At 42.6% G+C, this 19,329-nt stretch overlaps 1 protein-coding gene and 1 pseudogene across 2 annotated transcripts in view; one reads left to right on the top strand and one right to left on the bottom strand.

Annotated features, from left to right (window-relative positions):
* LOC121300378 (guanine nucleotide-binding protein G(z) subunit alpha) overlaps nt 1-13,704 on the top strand; it is a 36,361-nt gene extending 22,657 nt beyond the window's left edge. For both annotated transcript variants that reach the window (XM_041228956.1, XM_041228955.1), the window contains exon 3: nt 13,240-13,704. In XM_041228956.1, the coding sequence (XP_041084890.1) occupies nt 13,240-13,584 (345 nt within the window). In that variant the 3' untranslated portion in view covers nt 13,585-13,704. The remainder of the gene's footprint in view (nt 1-13,239) is intronic.
* The window catches only part of LOC121300379, a 52,393-nt pseudogene that overhangs the window by 32,772 nt on the left and 292 nt on the right, over nt 1-19,329 (bottom strand).

The raw sequence follows: 19,329 nt of genomic DNA, 5'->3' as shown, positions 1-19,329 counted from the left end.
ATTGAGACCCCTCCCCCCCCATTCCAAACAAGGTGAAATACACCTTGCATTGAGACCCCTCCCCCCCCATTCCAAACAAGGTGAAATACACCTTGCATTGAGACCCCCCCCATTCCAAACAAGGTGAAATACACCTTGCATTGAGCCCCCCCCCCATTCCAAACAAGGTGAAATACACCTTGCATTGAGACCCCTCCCCCCCCATTCCAAACAAGGTGAAATACACCTTGCATTGAGACCCCTCCCCCCCCATTCCAAACAAGGTGAAATACACCTTGCATTGAGACCCCCCCCATTCCAAACAAGGTGAAATACACCTTGCATTGAGACCCCCCCCATTCCAAACAAGGTGAAATACACCTTGCATTGAGCCCCCCCCCCATTCCAAACAAGGTGAAATACACCTTGCATTGAGACCCCTCCCCCCCCATTCCAAACAAGGTGAAATACACCTTGCATTGAGACCCCTCCCCCCCCATTCCAAACAAGGTGAAATACACCTTGCATTGAGACCCCTCCCCCCCCATTCCAAACAAGGTGAAATACACCTTGCATTGAGCCCCCCCCCCATTCCAAACAAGGTGAAATACACCTTGCATTGAGACCCCTCCCCCCCCATTCCAAACAAGGTGAAATACACCTTGCATTGAGACCCCTCCCCCCCCATTCCAAACAAGGTGAAATACACCTTGCATTGAGACCCCCCCCCCCCATTCCAAACAAGGTGAAATACACCTTGCATTGAGACCCCCCCCCCCCCATTCCAAACAAGGTGAAATACACCTTGCATTGAGCCCCCCCCCCATTCCAAACAAGGTGAAATACACCTTGCATTGAGACCCCCCCCATTCCAAACAAGGTGAAATACACCTTGCATTGAGCCCCCCCCCCATTCCAAACAAGGTGAAATACACCTTGCATTGAGACCCCCCCCCCCCCATTCCAAACAAGGTGAAATACACCTTGCATTGAGACCCCCCCCCCCCCCCCCCCCCCCCCCCCCAAAGTGTTTCGTTATTCATTTTGGGTCCTTTGTAAAGTGGAATTATGAATGGGCAGAAGTGGCAGATGTGTCCAGTATTCTACTAAGTTAAAGGAAAGGGCACGACAAAGAGACTGGGACCCACCGCCGTCTGGACAGAACAAGCAGCTCAGCCGCGGTCTCCCGACAGCCACAAAGCCTGCATTTATTTAAGTGAATTAGTCTGGATGGAAGCGTCTATTTTTCTTCTTAAATAGATGTTACTGAAAGGAAGGAGACAGGACTGTGGCGCCCAATGAAAAGAAGCACTTGAAAATACATTAGGCTGGATTTACTCCAAATTGCCATTAGAGCAATTGACTGTTCCTGAAAGGAAAACCCCAAAGCATCCATTACAGTTCTGAAACAAATAAGACATGGCTTCAGACTCACTTGCAGTGTGACGATTTGGAGTACAGGCTCCACTGTGTTGCGTTCTGAAGACATGTTCTTGTGCAAAACTTGTGGGACGGCTATTTATCCCTCTCCCTTATGAAGGGAAGGGTTTTATTTTATTGAAAGTATCCCACAATCTTGTTTTATACCAACAATAAATACTACTACTAATAATACTAATACATTTTAAAATATAAAAGAGTTCTTCAGTTAAAATGTGATTCTTTCGATGCTGTTTTGAGTCACCTCACTAATCTGTGCAAATAATGATTCACATATATCTTTATCAGGCTGTTACACAGATAGGCTGGGTGTGGGTGGTGCCTGCTGTTCAAATGATAATAAGTATTCACACCTCTTAGTAGAATGTATATAGCCAGGATATAAAAAAAACTATGGAAAACAAAAACTGTATTAAAAAATAACTCCAAGCTCTAAAACAAAAAGAGAGAGATGAGCTTGCTGTTGGATGTTTTCAATCACAATCAAGTTATTGTACCAGCGCTAAAACAGTGGATCTGTAAGCTATAACCACCCACATGAAAAGCCACATTCACACCAGCACCCCCTTTTTTCATTAATTCATACCAGCTCCCCCTTTTCTCATACTTTCACACCAGCACTCCCTTTTCTGATAAATTCATACCAGCAACCCCTTTTCTCATACATTCACACCAGCACCCCCTTTTCTCATGTAAACTGATGCTTCAGTCTATGTGAGAGCCTGTGGCCAGACCCGCCACATGGGTCAGCAGATCCCTGCTGATTGCACACTAATTCACCATTGTGTTTCACACGAGGTTAGCGGCTAAACACACAAAGCCAAGCCAAAGAAGAACAACACAACATTCCATTGTTGCTATATTTATTGTCGCTTTATTTGCTGTGCAGCAGTCCGGGATATGGGGGAGGCAATATGGATATGTCTCAGGGGCAGACGAGACCAAAACAGTGTAGTGTGAGAATTAGCAGCATACGCAGAACAAGTTAGGGCCTAATGGAATGTATTAACAATCATTTGATTAGGGCTGCCCCTGCTGGAGCAGGCAGGTCCCAGGGTTGGCTGTGCATGACAGGGCTTGGAGTTAAACTGTTACAGAGACAGGCTGGACAGAGTATAAAACTGAGCTTTCAATAGAGGCACATTGGGACCCATGCATCACATGGTATTCAGTTAGTTCTCGACTAATCATCTCATTAAATACCTGACAGTTTTTTTAAATGATTTCAAGAATTATTAAATGACTTGTATTCAGAAGGAGGATGGTATGCAAGCTTGACCAGCGCTGGTTTAGCCTACAGGCTGTGGGGATGGATCCCTGGCTTAGCCACAGTGATAATTTCCAGCAGGTCCATTCTCGTAGCACAATTAAAATAATTGCTCTGGCTGCTGGACTCATTTCCCCAGCAGTTTTGAAAGCGTTTGCTTCCAGCGCCAAGATTCAGGAGCGTTTTCTGTACTATTCATTTTAAAGTTTAGTGGCAATTTAACCCTTTCTCAGCTCATCCTCACTTCCGATGTTCTGAAACACTCCCACGCACAGATCTGAAATTCACACTCCTCCTTGAAAAAGCTCCAGCTGCAATAACAGTTCACACGCACGGCAAGAACCTGCAATGAAACGAACCGAACAAAACAAAGAAAACAACACCTGGATGTTAACTTGAGGGTCCAGAGGGCTACTTTCTTGAGTCATATTACATGACGTTCAGAAACATTTCTTTTATTGATTCTCAAAGAAAGTGCTTCATACTGTACTTGTAGTAAATATGGACCTTTCGTCGTGCTGAAAGAGTTAATACAAATATACATAGTTCTGAGCTAACAGTCAAACAGCAGCACTTCTCCATAAAAACAGTGCATTTGATAACCTCATTACAAGGGGAACAAAGAGTTGGTCAGTAACGCAAACACATGGCAGTACCTCACTTGCACATATTACCTGCTCTGAAAGATGCATCTAAATATTGATGTTGGTTTCCTGGGCTCCCCGGAAGGCACATTAATAAGAGTCCTGTTTAAATACTGTATGAGAGTCCTGGTTAAATACTGAAGGAGCCTCACGGTGCTCACAAGTTTTCAGGAGGTGATCAGGGGTATTGTCTTTGCTGAACTCTTCTTGCTTCTTCGATATGTTATGCCCTCTGTTTTTCCAGTTGTAGAGATCAATGCATTTTATTATTAGTACTTTGGTGAGGGATACCCTTAGAAGATGGGTGTTAAATGCCCAGTATCAATATGAAGTACGTGTCAGAGTTAGCCCTGACTGTGGCAGATCCATCCCCTTTACTTCATGTTTTTAGCCATGAGAACAGCACCAAACAAGCTGTCAAGACAGAGCTGTAATATTAACAGCAGGCAGCATCAGAGATATTTAAAACATGTGTATTGTCATTCTCTTCCCTTTACTGCACACCTACACAGATCACAGTTTAATTGTATAAGAGCTGTATACACGCTTGCTGCTCTGCACATATCGCCACTGCTTGATAGGAGGGAACAAATGAGGCAATTCAATGGATCTAAACAGTGATGGACCAAAACACTGCTGCTGGTTAGATAACTACACTAGGGCTCTGCTTTTTGTGCCAAGGTCATGAAAGCGACGTCTCCAACAGCACATGCGAGTCTCTGAGTGCATGTAAAATCTCAGGGCTCTATTTGAATTACCGTTACTTACAGGAGTGTTAAGATTTGACCCTGTTTAGATCTACAGACTAGACCCCAATGTGTAGCTTCAATTGATTTGGGTGAGCAGTCTGAATTTATAGCGTATTAGTATACAAAGATAAGATATTGGTGGACATTATTTGGCAATGCTCCAGTGTTTAGCTAGTAACTGGGGGAGAAGGGGGGGGGGGGGCAATATTTAGCAAGCACAATCTTTTTAATTAAGCGAAAAGCAAAGTATACATTGTTGTCAGGATAACTGGCACCAGTGCTGTACAGGCTGCTTACTGGATGTGTATTGGCACAGATTGTTAATACAGGTGCACTTCCATTTATAGATGAAAGGGTGCCTTATCAGAATCACTGCAGTAAACCGACACAAAGCACAGGTGGTCTAGTAATCCAGGTGTTTTACACAGCAGACACATTGTACAGCAAGGTCTTTGCATGGTCTGTGGGTTATGGGTTAACTCTGTGATCTACTCGTGAAGCTCCTTGGAAGGTGCCGTGCAGTATTTTCAATGTGTTTACTGTTTGTCAGCGCAGTGCAATCGCTCACAAGCTCAAGGGTATGACAGCAAACCTAACCATGAGACTTCAATCCCCTGCCAGCTCCCTCAGCAGCCTCGCACTGGTGAAAAGCCCACAGATCTGTTTGCATTATCCTTATCTCTGCATTGATCTGGAGGCAGTGAGAGCTCACCTTGTTTTCCTGTGATCAGCGCAGATGCCAAATTACAACAGCTTTTTGACCCGTTCGTCTGCTCAGCCTGAGATTCCTCTGACTGGAGATCATTCTCATTTATCCATCAAGACATCCCAATAAAACTAAGGGTTTCAACCGAGTGTCATTTTCAATGTCGTGGTATACTGAAAGAGAAATCTGATGAGTGATGGTGAACTGAAATAAAGAAAGCTTGATACTGATCAATACTATGCTACCCAGGCCACCTAGTTCAGTGTGCTCTGTGCTGAATGCATGGCAACACAGGGTTACAATCGTCAAAGCTGCTACTAATTCACAGCCAACTCCAGTGACTGCTATTGTGCTTCCACTGCCACTGAAAACCAGCTGAGTTTTTAAAATGTGTTAATATCTACTTTTAAAAGCACTTTTTAAGATGTGAAAGTCAGGAGCTGTTTTATCTCAGTGCAAACGGTTAATATTTAACAGCCTCTGGCCTGTGTTTAAAGAATGATTTTAAATTTCTATGGAAACCTGAAGATGCAACAACACCTTGGGCTGTGTCAGGATATTCCGCCGCTGTCATGTTTTAGCGCTTGTGCGCAGCTAACGGATAAAAGAGGAAGGATGTCCCTGCTGTGTTAATAATGCAAAGCTGCTGTTTAGCAATAACCTGGCTGCATGCAAGGGCTGCCAGTCCCCAAACAAGAGCGCAGGATGATCGTCTTTATAAACAGCCCAAATGCAACCTGGCATTCCCATATAAACAAGATAAAAGAATCATTCCATGATGGATTTTTTATTTTTTATTTACCAAGATGACGCTATACTTGAATACTGCACAGTCTCATCGTATTCAGTGCGGAATGTTGGCACGGCTCCCATTCTCCCCAGTACGCTGGCTCCTTTGCGCTTGCAATCTCGTTAGCGTATACAATGTAACACATGCAGTACAGCACAGTCTCTTGTCTCCCAATGTACGGATTTCAAATTCTAATGAATCAAAAAAAAGGAAAGCAAGCTGCTGCCTCTGCACACAGATCCAGCATCTCCCAGCTCTCTGCTGGCTACATCAAAGCCGCTCCGCGAGACACCACACCTCCAGGGGCTACTCAATAGAACCGCACCGACTTCACAACCAGATATCAAGGGTACAGCTCAAAGAACATTGATTCTACCGCTAACGAAGCGCGCCGTCTCAAAGCATTACTGGAGCATTTAAATGCGTAAGAAGGACCAACGTGACACAGCGGTCGTGCTGCCTCCGGGCCGACGCAGCGCAAGCGCTCCCCAGCCACTGGGCGCTTTATTCTCAGTTTCCTTTTCTTTGCTTGTTTTATTCCCAGACCGGGAATGCAAGTCTTGAACAGGCATTTTTCGTTGTGGTTTAAGCCCTGGAAGGATTAGGATATGACTGTGCTGTCATCACAATTCAAACACATTAACCCTGTAATGTTTGAAATGTGAAAAGCTACATTATTTATGGAACTAATGTAACTAGAACTAGGTTCTTCTACAAAACCTTTTTTTTTTTTTTTGGCTTTCCTGCAAAGTCACACATACAGCTCTGGTCAAAAGAATTAACTGATTTTGCTTCATAAAGTCAAATGCAACTTGTTGAATAATGTTAGGTTAAAATATTAAATTGCACACTGCTTTGTAGCTTTCCATAGACCGAACAAAAACTGACAAGACATTGAAAAATGTGACATTTCGAAATCTAAATGGACTACTATTATGGCTTCCGGTAGACTTTTGCGATATCATTTTGTAGTTTCTTTGATTAGATTAAAAGTTCTAAATTATGTTCATACAGTTTTTTTTTTTAAATTATTGTCTCAATCCTAAGATTCTAGGGGCTGCAAATTTTTTGGCCAGAGCTAAAAAACAATAATATAAAAGGATGGCTAAGAATGGGTTAACGTGTGATACAGGAATTGGGCATCACAGGGTTAATAACACTTCACACGGGCTACAGGGTAACATCTCAACAAACACACAAGTTCTACATAGTTTAGTCATCTACTAAACGCTCAACCAAAATGTCTTCTTTTTCAATAGATTTTTGGTTTTCTGTCAGCATTGCTAATGCAATACCTAACACAGCACTGGATTTACCAGGACTACAGTAAAATGTCAAGTGTAATCAGATTGTGTTTGTTCATTCTAAAGGAGAAATTGCTTGCAAATAAGAAGATAAATATATCCATTAGGAACCACCCACACACTGACAATACCCTGTCAGCGTGTGTTGAGCATGCTAAAAATTTAACAACTGGAAAGATTGGAAAAGGAGATGACCAGACGCCCACACGTGTATTTGCTGCTGAATTCCCAACCAATTACCAAAAAATGCATTGACTCCATTGCGAATGGCATTTCAGAGCCATCATTAACTGCCTGAAGAATAAAGCGAATAGACGCAGACGACTCCAGTGCGGAGGTCTGGTACATCACAGGCGTGGATTGAGGGCTCGTACAATCGCTCGCTTGGCACGGGTGGCACAATTTCAAGACTAATTAACAGGGGGCGTTATTACAAATCTCTGAGGAATGGCCGCACACCTAGCAAATGCATTGCCGTCTTGGCTGACCGCGGTCCTGTTGGTTTGCAGGACCTTGCTAGAAAAACAATATTGCATTGATCCAAACAGTGTTTCCTGTTGGTCATTTCACAGCGTCTAGCCTGTGCTGCTGTACCTGCGTGTCCTTGAGTGCGAGGATAAAGGTCACTGCAGTGCTGTAAAGGGGGTCTAGCTGGCTGCGCTCTCAGGCTGCAGTTTTACTGACAGTCTCTGTGGGAACCAGTGGCTAAGCTTCAAGCTCTGTGCTAATTAAACAAGCAGTCATCCCTTATTTTGAGAGATTAAAACCAGCTTTCTGGCTGAGTGTCAGATTATGTGTTAGATACAGGCCCTGCAAGGAGAGGTGTGCAGAATGAAGCTTTGTAACATGGAATTATATATATATATATATATATATATATATATATATATATATATATATATATATATATATATATATATATATATATTAGGGGTTCATACAGTATAACCACCGCTAGAATTATGTATGATATTCAGGGGTCATTATATATTTTCTAATTTCCTTTCGAATTAGGACTGTGTTTCTCATAGAGGTCTCTGAAGTAATTTTATGTCAGGGTCAGTCATCTCGGGTGTGCTGCTTTCAATTAAAGGGACCTCGAAGGTTGTGACCTCAATCAAACCTCCATGTAATTAGCGTCTAAAAATAAAACAAAGTCTTTAGTCTTATTGGATCTTGTGATTGGATCGTACACTTGCAACACCCTCATGATTCAACTTTTCCTATCCTAGTTTACGGGTTTGCTCATCCAGTCACAAAACAGCGTGCCTACCAGTATCCTTGCTGTGTCGCGCTCACACAGCAGCAAGAGATCTGAAAACACGCTGTTATTCCTCAGTACTTAATTGAAATGCATTGTCAGTTCCTTTCATATGAGACTGAGACTGATCAGAAATGAAAAGTTATAAAACCGAGTGAGTGGGCAGCTCTACAGTGTATGCACACTGCCTTATTAAAGAGAGCATGGTGCAGGAGAGAGACCGAGACATATCTTTAGAGATGAAATACTTGTTTTCCAGGGAGCAATGCACTGGATGCCATACAGTGGTCAGCACTTCCGATTACTCACTTCTCAATTAAATTTGCCATGCAGAAACTCTTAGAATATTTTAGTTCCTTGCTCCCAGTGTGTTATTTTTCAGCAGGCTGTCTCCTGAGCAGCAGGAGGTGCAGTGCCTAATTAGTGCACCTGTCCATCTACTGGTATAGCGCAACATGCAGACTTCCACGTGCTTCTCTCCCTGAGCCTCTCTCTACACGAGGTGCTGTAGAGGCGATAATTGCATGCTTTGACAGGTTGCTGGGGTTATTTTTTTCTCTCTTTTTGAAGCTCTACTCTGACAGGGTTACAGAATGCGCAGTACTGTAAAATACATTACAAATCCATTTTTATATAGCGCCCTTCAGACCGTGGCATCCCAGAGCGCTGTACAAAATGCAAAACAAACCAGCAGTGCTCATGTTGACAGTACCCCAGTACCCTCCAGCTACAACCAATGATAGAAAAGCACATTCGAAACATTTTCAATTAAGACTTAAAAGAATCTAGTGTTTCAACCTGCTTGATGTATGGGTCTTGTTATGTTCTACTTTCTTTATTTATCAAGTAAAAAAATGATCATTTTGTGGATATCAATGAGATAAGCTGGCGGTATAATGGCAACACTGGTTATAAATAAGCTGCCCAATATATCGTTTCCAATGATCCTGTCCAATATTTTAATCTAACGGATTTAGTCTCCTGGACTGTAAGTGTTTAGTTAAAGTCATGAATTGTAACATTACAATGAATATCATAGCCATTTTATTATAGTTGTATTATTTATTGAATTCATAAATAGTAACCCGTACAATCCTATATAAGACAGGGGATGATTTAAGACTCCCAGTTTGAGTCATTCCAGGTTTTCCTGTGAACCTTTGACTGTAATTCACCTATACAAAAGCTGCATGCTGTGCCTAATTAAGATTAGCTGTGTCTAAATGAGCCCGCACTGACAGCTGGAGTGCCTCAGACGGCTATTCAATGGGAGTCTGCAGCTATACCCTACACAAGACAGTGCACTCGTTAGTGCTTAAATGATATGTTGAGCAGCAGACATACAGAGCAGGCTGCTGTGAGAAGCAGGCATGCCCTCCGAGCAAAGCTGCAGTCTCACTCTGCCCTCGGCACTGTGACCCAGGGCCTGGGTCAGCCTCTGTTGGCTGGAGGAAGAGATGAATCTGCATCAGCACTGTAGGGAAACCAGCCTGCAACCCAGTGCAGGTTTGCTACATGACGGATTCACCATCCATTACTGTATGTTTACCTGTGAACAGGTGCAGGCAGAAAGGACACCACTGCATTGTGTATTACCTGGCCATGCATTAACTATCTATATGCTTTACTGATCTGCACAGGCAATGCACCAGGACATTCCATTGTCTGCATTACACAAGAGAGTGCAGAACTATTCCAATAGCTCCAATAACTCGGACTGGTCCGTTGCCAAGAGTCCCAGTGGTGCTGAGCCCCCTCTAGATTTCCTTCTCTGGGCACACTTCTCCAACTCAGTCTGGTAAACACGGCCAATGTGTGTTCCAAGACTAGCCCCCAGTTCAGACACAAGTCTTACTATTACAGATAATAATGAAAAGGCTCTATAGCGCTCGAAGAGCGGTTTCAGTATTTCAATCATGTGTGAGGATTGCAACCCCATGAGCTGGAAAGCTGTTTGCTTGTTCAGACAGTCATTACTCAGCGATTCAAGCACGCTTTGGTTGTTTTTTCAATAGCGCCCAGACTGTATTTTTGGGTCAAGATGTAATTAAATCTGTTTACTCAACATGAGTAAAGCAATGTCAGCTGGAATTCAATCAAACCGCTTTGTGAAAGCTAGGGGATACTGTTAGTGTGGCACTGCGGAGTTGCACAGACATTAGAAGTTAAAGAGCTTAGCGCAACTACCGAGCTATGGACAATACAGCAAAATATAGAAACCGTCTGCTATACATGTGACATTTCAGAGCTGTTCTTTAAAAAAAATACCACACCAAAAAAAGACTTTGAAGGTTAGATCTGAAACAGAAAAGCAGTTCCGTTGTTTAAAAACAAATGCCTCCAATGTGCTCCTACTTTGCTTTTGAGTACTTTTCACGCAACACGTTATCAACCGATCCATAGGCAAGGAATGTGTGCTTCTCGTGGGACCATCAAACTCATTGTTATAGGGTGCTGGGCTCGGTCTGCGTATTGCCTTCAGCTCAATGTAAAGGCAAGCTTGTGGGAAGTTACTGATCAAGACACTCCTTACTGAAGTACTCTTCTGTTGTAATCTCTTGTAATAATATATCTCATTAGCAGGGTGCAGGAATTGTGAGTGTGTTAAGTTGAAGGACCAAGGATGTCTAGCTAGACTGGAACACAGCTTCAAAAGCCAGAACTGTTTCAGAATGGTGTAACCACGGCTCAGGTGTAAAAAGGGTTGTTTAGGAATCATTTGGTAGAGCGGAGGAATGAAGACTGCACACTCTGTTGTCTTGAAATTGATCATTATGCAATCAACGCTTTTTTCTTCATGTTTTAACGCTTACAACAAAAGTACACTCTTAAGGTAGGCTTGACTTTGGCCTCTAACCTATGGCCACCTGTTGGCCTCGAATTTATATATGCAGTAAAGATCTTAGTTTCACTTTGAAAGCAGATTTAGACCCTGCTGGGATTCATTCATCAGTTCAGTTTGTAGATTGAATTGCTGAACATGTAAAGACATCTTTAAAGCAGAGATAAGGACAGGGCATTAATGCATTGTGGTGAATGGTGCCCAGTTCTCCCCCCTCTGTGTCCGAAGCACATTAGCCGTAAGTAATTAATTGTGATATGCCAGCTAATTAATAAAATGTTCGGTTCAGCCAGACATTGTGGGCATTTCAGTTTCAATCATTTCCTTACTGTGCCATTTCTTTACCTGATTGCTCTGTGTTTTAGCACTGGCTGAAACATGTGTCTGCTTGACTTGCTTTTAAGGATTTGATGTTATGATTTTACCTCAGTATGAAAACTAAGTTTCACTCTCCCCTTGCTGGCGTTTATAAAATTCTAGACTGCAGATGCCATTTTGCACGTTGCCAATATGTACAAATTCTCCCAGAGAATCCATGCACCTAAACTTGTACCTTAATCACCAACTTAAAAGCCACAATCAGATTGCATAATTGTTACTCAGTCCCCCATCGGGTCAAAATCTATATTTTTCTTTACAACAAATGCTATTCGAAGTGTGTGTGTGTTTAGCACTGGACAATTCAGCAAGCTGCTGCCGTTCCTGCAGCACCCTGGAGCTCAAACCATCGCGTGAGAGATGTGGAAATGCAGCCCTCCTGTAACCCTTCCCCGCGAGTCACATCAACACTGTCAGGATGCTGTAAGCACAGAGGAATGCAAAGCTCTGTTCCTTTAGCGCGTGTGCTGAGAAGCCAGCGCTGGAACTGTTGGCAAGTTAGAAGAATTTAGTATCAATCGTATTTGTTGTGTATAGCGATCAATCTGATAATATTAATATAATATAACACACCCGCCTGGAGGAAAAAAAACAAAAAAACACAGCTAATTGATGTCAAACAAGCAAAAAATCATTTCATCAATTATAATGTGGGCTGCCATAAGTTGCAATGCATTTTGTAATGCATTTACCCCCTAGAATTACTGTACAGGCCTAATCATTCAAATACAATAAGCACAGTTGCTATTTCACAGACATACATTGATCTGATACGGCAACTCATTTTCACATTGCAAAGGGTTTAGCTGCCAGCGCACACACACACACCCACACGCACACACACGAAACTCACGCATGCATACGCACACAGATGTAGCTCCTGCAAGCGCTGTGGTCTACCGGCCCTGAAATTAAAATGATGGCAAGAGGCTTCCCTCTGGGGTTTATGACTTCCTTGTCCTTGAACACTTACTCGTCAGTAAATCATTCATGACGGCCTTTCAATTATTTAAGACATTAGATCATTAAATAATAAGTGAAGCCGGTGCTGGTGAGGACAATTGCAAGTTAAAAGGTCACCCTGTCCCGATAACGAGAGTTTGTGTGGCACTGGTACACAACGCAACACAGAGGTCACACATAAACTTAATAAGGAGACGCTTCTCAGATGAAAACGGATTTCTCTATGATCTGTTTGATCTGACAGCTTCTTCTCAGGGTTCTAGTTCTTCAGCGCTGAGCTAACTTAACCCTTTAAAGCTCCCAGTCCTATAGGTCAGGCAGTAGCAGCGGTACGTTAACTATCATGACCGTCCGGAAAATAGGACAGCTTTTCCCTACAGTCGGACCCATGAAACACAATGCTGGTCCCTGAAGTCTTCTTCCTCCCGATGCATTCTGTCAATGTGTTCTGCCAACAAGAACCTAGATGCAGCAAGGCGTGCCATGGACAGCTCCTGCTTTTGCACAGCAAGTGGGATGGGTTTACTGACTCTGGTTTCAACTAAGCAGGACATATTTAAAGCCCTTTCCATTTCACACCCGCCCGTGTGTTTCATTACTGGAGAATGTGATTGATGGGTACCATTTAAGAAATGTTTCAATAATTCCTACTCCATTCCTAACCAGGAGGCGGTCGGGCTGTTTTCTTGTTTTGCACCTCGATCATTGCATCATGACTTGCGTTGCTTGGATTTTGCTGAATGTTTTTTGTTTCATAGTTTCAGCTGCTGCACGAAACAAACCTGTTTACAGCGAACACTCAGAGACAATTGGACAGCCAATTTTGAATATGATAAAATGACTCCTTTTCTGCTTTAATATATGTATTTAATTAGTGGATCGTGTTGCATTAATACTCTTCTGTTTGTGTCCTCAGAGTCGAATGGCTGAGAGTTTGCGTCTGTTTGACTCCATCTGTAATAACAACTGGTTCATCAGCACCTCCCTCATCCTCTTCCTAAACAAGAAGGACCTGCTGGCAGAAAAGATCAAGCGCATACCGCTGACCGTCTGCTTCCCTGAATACAAGGGCCAGAACACATACGAGGAGGCGGCCGTCTACATCCAGAGGCAATTTGAGGACCTGAACCGCAACAAGGAGACCAAGGAGATCTACTCCCACTTCACCTGCGCCACGGACACCAGCAACATCCAGTTTGTCTTTGACGCGGTCACTGATGTGATCATCCAGAACAATCTCAAATACATCGGGCTGTGCTAGGGGGGGCCCATCTAACTTGTGAAGGAACGGGGACCTTCAAAACATGAGCTTGTGCAAGCAAGAGGAGAGAGAGACAGGGGGAGAGAGAGAGAGAGAGAGAGAGAGAGAGAGAGAGAGAGAGAGAGAGAGAGAGAGAGAGAGAGAGAGAGAGAGAGAGAGTGGGAGAGACAGGGGGAGAGGAGAGAGAGAGGGATTGAATAAAGACGGCAGCGCTGGACACTGGCATTCGGTTCGGATGCTTACTGACCCAGCTAGATGTAACTGGTGGTCTATAAAGGAACATGGACCCTTGATTTGCCTGGTTCGATGATGCTTTCCTGTACTTGTTTTTATTGACTGTTGGTTTGTTGTTTCTTTTTTATTATTACATTTGGGAGTCCCCTAATGGGGCAATCATCTATCTGCTTTTGAAGTCTGAAAACCACCAAACGAGGGCAGCTGTGGTTTAAACTTTCAGATCTGAAGAGTGGAGCTCAGAACGTTCAGTCTCGCACCAGGATTTTTGCAAACTCACTTTTGAAGTGGATTACAATCCAATTTGTAAAAAAAAAAAAAAAAAAAAAAGATTTTCAGATCAGTCCTTTTTTTCTTTATTTACTAAACCTGGGCATGCATCAGTTGCATAAAGTAATTCACTTTTACTATGATTTTACACGACGTAAACAGGAAGAACACCTCCTTGTTTCTTGTCATACCCAAGTCATAAGGGGGATCATGTCAGACCTGTACAATAAACCCATGTTTTTACAGTTATTCTGTTAAGAATAGGCATGAACTTAATTTCTTTTTAATCCCCCCACACCAACTTCTTACAAGTGCTGCGTGCAAAATTCTACAGCTGTCTTTTGAAAGTTATTTAAGAAAAAAAAATTCCATAGCTAGAGTTGTAAGGAAGAGCAAGATGAACAATAATATATTGTTTTTCGAAAATCTTTTTTGAAAGAAAGAAGAAAGTTTTATGGTTTACTTAATATCACAAGGTCGGAAAAACATTATTACTCTGTTTCATGTCTTAAATCTGTCAGGGAAAGCTGGGAAGAAAGAGAGGTCTGATCGACCGAGGCAGCATCGCTCCTGAAGGGATACAAACTTAAACCACAGTAAAAGAAAAGAATCTATTTACCATAAATGTTATTTAAGTGGACATTGTAATGGCTTATAATATGTAAATAAAATCCATTAGAAAATACAAAGCACACTTCCTTTAAGCTGGACAGCTCGTCTCACTTCTACAAAGATACATTTGTGAAATACTCAGCTAAGGGCTTTCAGACTGATTTAAAGGTGTCCAGAAATGAAAATAAAGCAAATGATGCAAACAACAATATCCTTTTTGTGTAAATGTGATCATTATCATTATCATTAGAACAGTCCAACAAACTGTAGCTACCTTTATGAGCTTGGTGTGTTTTAAGACTGGTTGATTGAGATGGTGTGCGAAAGCCGAGGGAACACAAAATTTGGTTTCTGGAGACTAGGTTTCAGGAGGCTGCATGGCACAGTAGGGGAGTTGGGGTTTTCAGGAACAGTGGCTAGAAACCTGGTTCCAGGAGACTGGGAGACCTAGTTTGAGACGACTTTGCTGCATCAAACCCAAAGTCTCCCCTGCTGTACCATTCCTAGTCTCCTGAAATCAAGTTCTGAGCCACACAGTGGCCTTGTCTACACGTCCTTCAGGCCTTAACTTGCAAGCTAGTACTCAGGATAGTTTAATTAAAATTTTAAAAATAATTATTTTAAATAGAGACTTCAGTAAGGTGCTGTAAGGGGGTGGGGGGTGGTGGGGGTGTTACATTTATACCATCCCACAGCTCAGAATAAGGTGACATTTTAATTAACACTTCTAATTGAGATTCCTAACCAACGCGAAATTCAGCAAACACCCTGGCTGAAGGATTAGTCATGTGCTAATCTGTGATGCTAAAAAAAAAATGTTTATGTAAAACTACAGTATGCAATGCTTTTCAAATGTTATGCAGCAAAAATAATAACCATATTTTTTAATGTAATCCATTATACCCTTTTTTCATATAGAGCCCAATAAGTCACGGCTAGCTGTTAGGTGGTGTGGCGGCGCAGGCTTTATTGTCACTGTCATCATGGCATCACGTATTCTTGTTTCTCAACAGTAAAGCAGAGTGGCTTCCCGTCTCTGTGTTATATAACATTGAAATAACCCCCAAGACAGTGCAGCTACAGCAATGCAATCCCAGACCATTACACAGAAACGCTTCACAGCCGACTTGTTAAAAACCTGACACGCTGCTGCGGGCAATTCAGCACCCCCGTTAGCGATGTGACGCCTTCTTCAAAGGTGATAATAAAATAGGTACGCTAAAGAGACACAGCAATGCGGAGGAGTGAACGCCAGGGCCAGTCTTCAGCAGATGATGCTCTTGCTACTTTGCAGGTTTCTCAGCTGATGATTTCCCAAGCGCAGCAGGAGCCAGCCACGTGTCAAAGGAGCAGGCTGATCCTTCTGTCTTCATCCCGCCTGCCTCAGCCATTGCCCCCCCATGCAGCAGCGCAGTACTCGGCTTGTGCCACCAGGTTTTGTTTGAGCGTCCCACAAGATGTGTAATGTCTTTTTAAACATGCTTCATCAGGTTGTTGCTTTTTTTGTAGCACACAGGATGATGTCAAATCCTTACCTAGCAGAAACACCTTCTGTGCAATGGTCATAATCAAGCCCATAGTTTACCTTTTAGATGGAAATGACCCTTTTGATATTGACACTGCACTGTGACATTGTGCTTGTTGCCTGGTTACCTGCTTGCAGCATGGTTAATTAATAAATGCTGACTCAGTCAGCGCTGTCAATAGACACTGCTGAGGGATACTGCAGAGGAATAAACAATAGCCCTTTATAAACGATACACAATACAACAATTAAAAATTAAGAAAACTGAATAAAAACCATGTGGCAAACACGACACCCGCTGTACCAGCAATGCTAAAATACAAGTCTAGCATGCAGGAAAAACAGAGCAATTCAAATCTCAAGGTATAAAAGCACAGCACTGATAAATGACAGCAATACTGTTTTGATAAACGGATGATGCAGAGTCTTGAAGCCAAGGGGAGCAGGTGCATGGCTTGGCAGTGCTGCTGAATTGCACTTGTATATCAGCTGATCTTCACTCTGTGGTGTGTAGAATCCTGTAGATCAATTTTGCATGAAAGCCATTCCGGTAGAGTTTTCTTTTATGTGACGCGATGACATTTTCAAGGTCATCCTGCTCCTGTCATAACGACTATCAAACCCCTTTGTGTTTCTTCCCTGCTTGGAACAAACACACATACAAGCCTGACTGATGCAGCAGGGATCAAGATAACCTCACATCAGGGACTGTGCTACTGTTACCCGTGCAGGTCTCTGGTCTTAAAAGCATTTTGAAAAATGACTCTAAGGTGCGACACATGATAATACACCAGCTGAAGGAGTGCGTATGCACTTTCATTTGTTTTCAACAAAAGTTTTCGTTCTTCAAACTCTGCAAAACTCTTTGGGGGGGGGGGGGGGGGCTGGTTGGGGGTGATTCAGGTTCAGTATGTGTCATCCAGTAACCCCCTTCCTAAACACCTTGTAAAAACAGATCTGCTGTGGAAATCCTTCTGTGCCATCTAGTGTAAGCCTGTGTCACTACACTTGTAATGAATGCAGTTTGCAAATTACAAATTGTGGTTTGTTTACAGTGATATTTTATTTTAGAAATGATATATATAGGCAAGTGTTGTGCAAGAGCCTGCAGCCCTTTCTCTTACCACCTGGAAACTCTGACATCATTTCAATGGCCATGTGCATGTTCCTGCACAGATATCCACCGGGTCATCAAACAGCTGGGCCAGAGGAAGGATAACGTCGCTCTTCAGAAACGCAACCCTTTAAAGAAGACCACAACAGCATTGTGGATTAGCTCCATTTCATTCTGCACCAATAGCCTGTTACAGAATAGAAACGGGTGTGCATTAAGTGAATGAGTGTGCTGTGCAGACTATTTATTGGTCCTATTTTCAGCTCATGTCATATGTTTCTCATCCCCTCTCAACCTTTCTGCCAGCATGACCGTCTGTGAGCCAAACAGGCAGGCTTCTGTTTCTCCTTGCAGAGCTGTGTTATAAAGGGCATCTTGAAGATGACATTTCCTCCATATGGTATTTGTTATAATACTGCACTGACAGCATTTAACAAGAAACATCCACAGACCTGAAACATCCACAATAGGGTTTTCAAGCAGCAGCCGCTTCCCAGCATGGGGCGATGCCACACCATTCAATTCAATGCACACACCATGTCTTGTAGAGTCTGCAAGAACAAGCCCTTCTACAAGTTTACCACTGTCATTGTGCATAGAAAGCTTGTAGTTGTTGTATGCATTTATCATAGTTAATGGTTTGCCATGCGTTTTCTAAACCCATTTCACGCATTAATATGCTTTATTATCTCTCTGGGCTTTCCAGTGCTTACATACACTTTATTAAACTTTGCTTTTACTACAGGAATGATGACTGGCTTGCAAAACACACGTAGAAACAGCAAAGCAGCAGAGTGAATGTGTTTCAGTGTCCACTGATGGTAGCGCACCTTCCTAGGTTATGGGTAGCGAGAGGGTAGAATACCTCTGTGGTTTTCATGCGCACTGTGCTATCCACATCTCGAAGGAGACGTTTTAGGCTGTCCAGACACCCTACAGTTGAAGTGGGTTAAAAGTTGACACTCTTAATTATAACAGTGAAAATTTCCATCTTTAATACACAAAACTGATGACCCACAATATCTGCAAAACCATGCTGACCTTAAACTGGTAACGCGCACTTCAAAGACCCCTCTACATGCAAAAGTTTTTTTTTTTTTTTAAAGCACTCAATCCGATTCCTGTTTCCATGGCAATAGCTGACATTATACACTTAGCAATGTGATTAGTTCCACCTGTGCCTCTTTCTCTGCACATATTGCACATTAGCGCTAGTGACAGCCGTTGATAGCATGACATCATTCAGCACAGAGGGGTACTGTATGCATTTCAGATATCTCAACGATCCGCGCAGCACACGGTTTAATATGCTTCTGTTTGTTGATGATAACTCAGGAGACACAGCAGTCATTTGTTACCGTTGCTCATAGATATTTTGCACGTTTAAATAAGTCGCCGCTTTATTTTGCCTTTGAGATTGATCACAGTCCATTCTTGACAAGGGTTTTTTTTTTTTTTTCAGGATAGTGTGTTGATGAACAGGACAGGTGCGCTGCAAACTGCCAACAAACTGTAGCAGAAGAAAATCGCTTGGGACTCACTGGACATAACTAATGGAAAAACATGCCCCTTCGTAGAATATCCCTGTCATTTAACCAAATGTTGTGCATTTCCACAATATAATCATCTCATAATGAGCTGTACTGCGTGTAACACGACTACTACTACAAATCAAACCAGCCCACTGCGGTGCACTTTGCAGTCTGCGATGCTTTGTCCCGAAGGGTCATCTGCTGATGCAAAACTACCCACCCTGTCACCTTATCACTGAAAAAAAACATCCCACTGTGATCAATCACAATACACTGTACTCCCCATACTAACAAATCAACTAACTATAAAAGAACATTAAATGGCACTTTAGTCCCTGATCTTATGGAGATTATCTTGAATTTAACTGAGCATTTGTTTGCAATTCTTCACTTTACCTACACCTTGCTTGCGTGTGTCTTGTGTGCGCTTTGCTGTGATTGGGTCGTGAAATATCCGG

The sequence above is a fragment of the Polyodon spathula genome, chromosome 25, assembly GCF_017654505.1.
Source record: "Polyodon spathula isolate WHYD16114869_AA chromosome 25, ASM1765450v1, whole genome shotgun sequence".
In the NCBI taxonomy this organism is placed as follows: domain Eukaryota; kingdom Metazoa; phylum Chordata; class Actinopteri; order Acipenseriformes; family Polyodontidae; genus Polyodon; species Polyodon spathula.
This window is presented reverse-complemented; position numbering and strand designations above follow the sequence as displayed.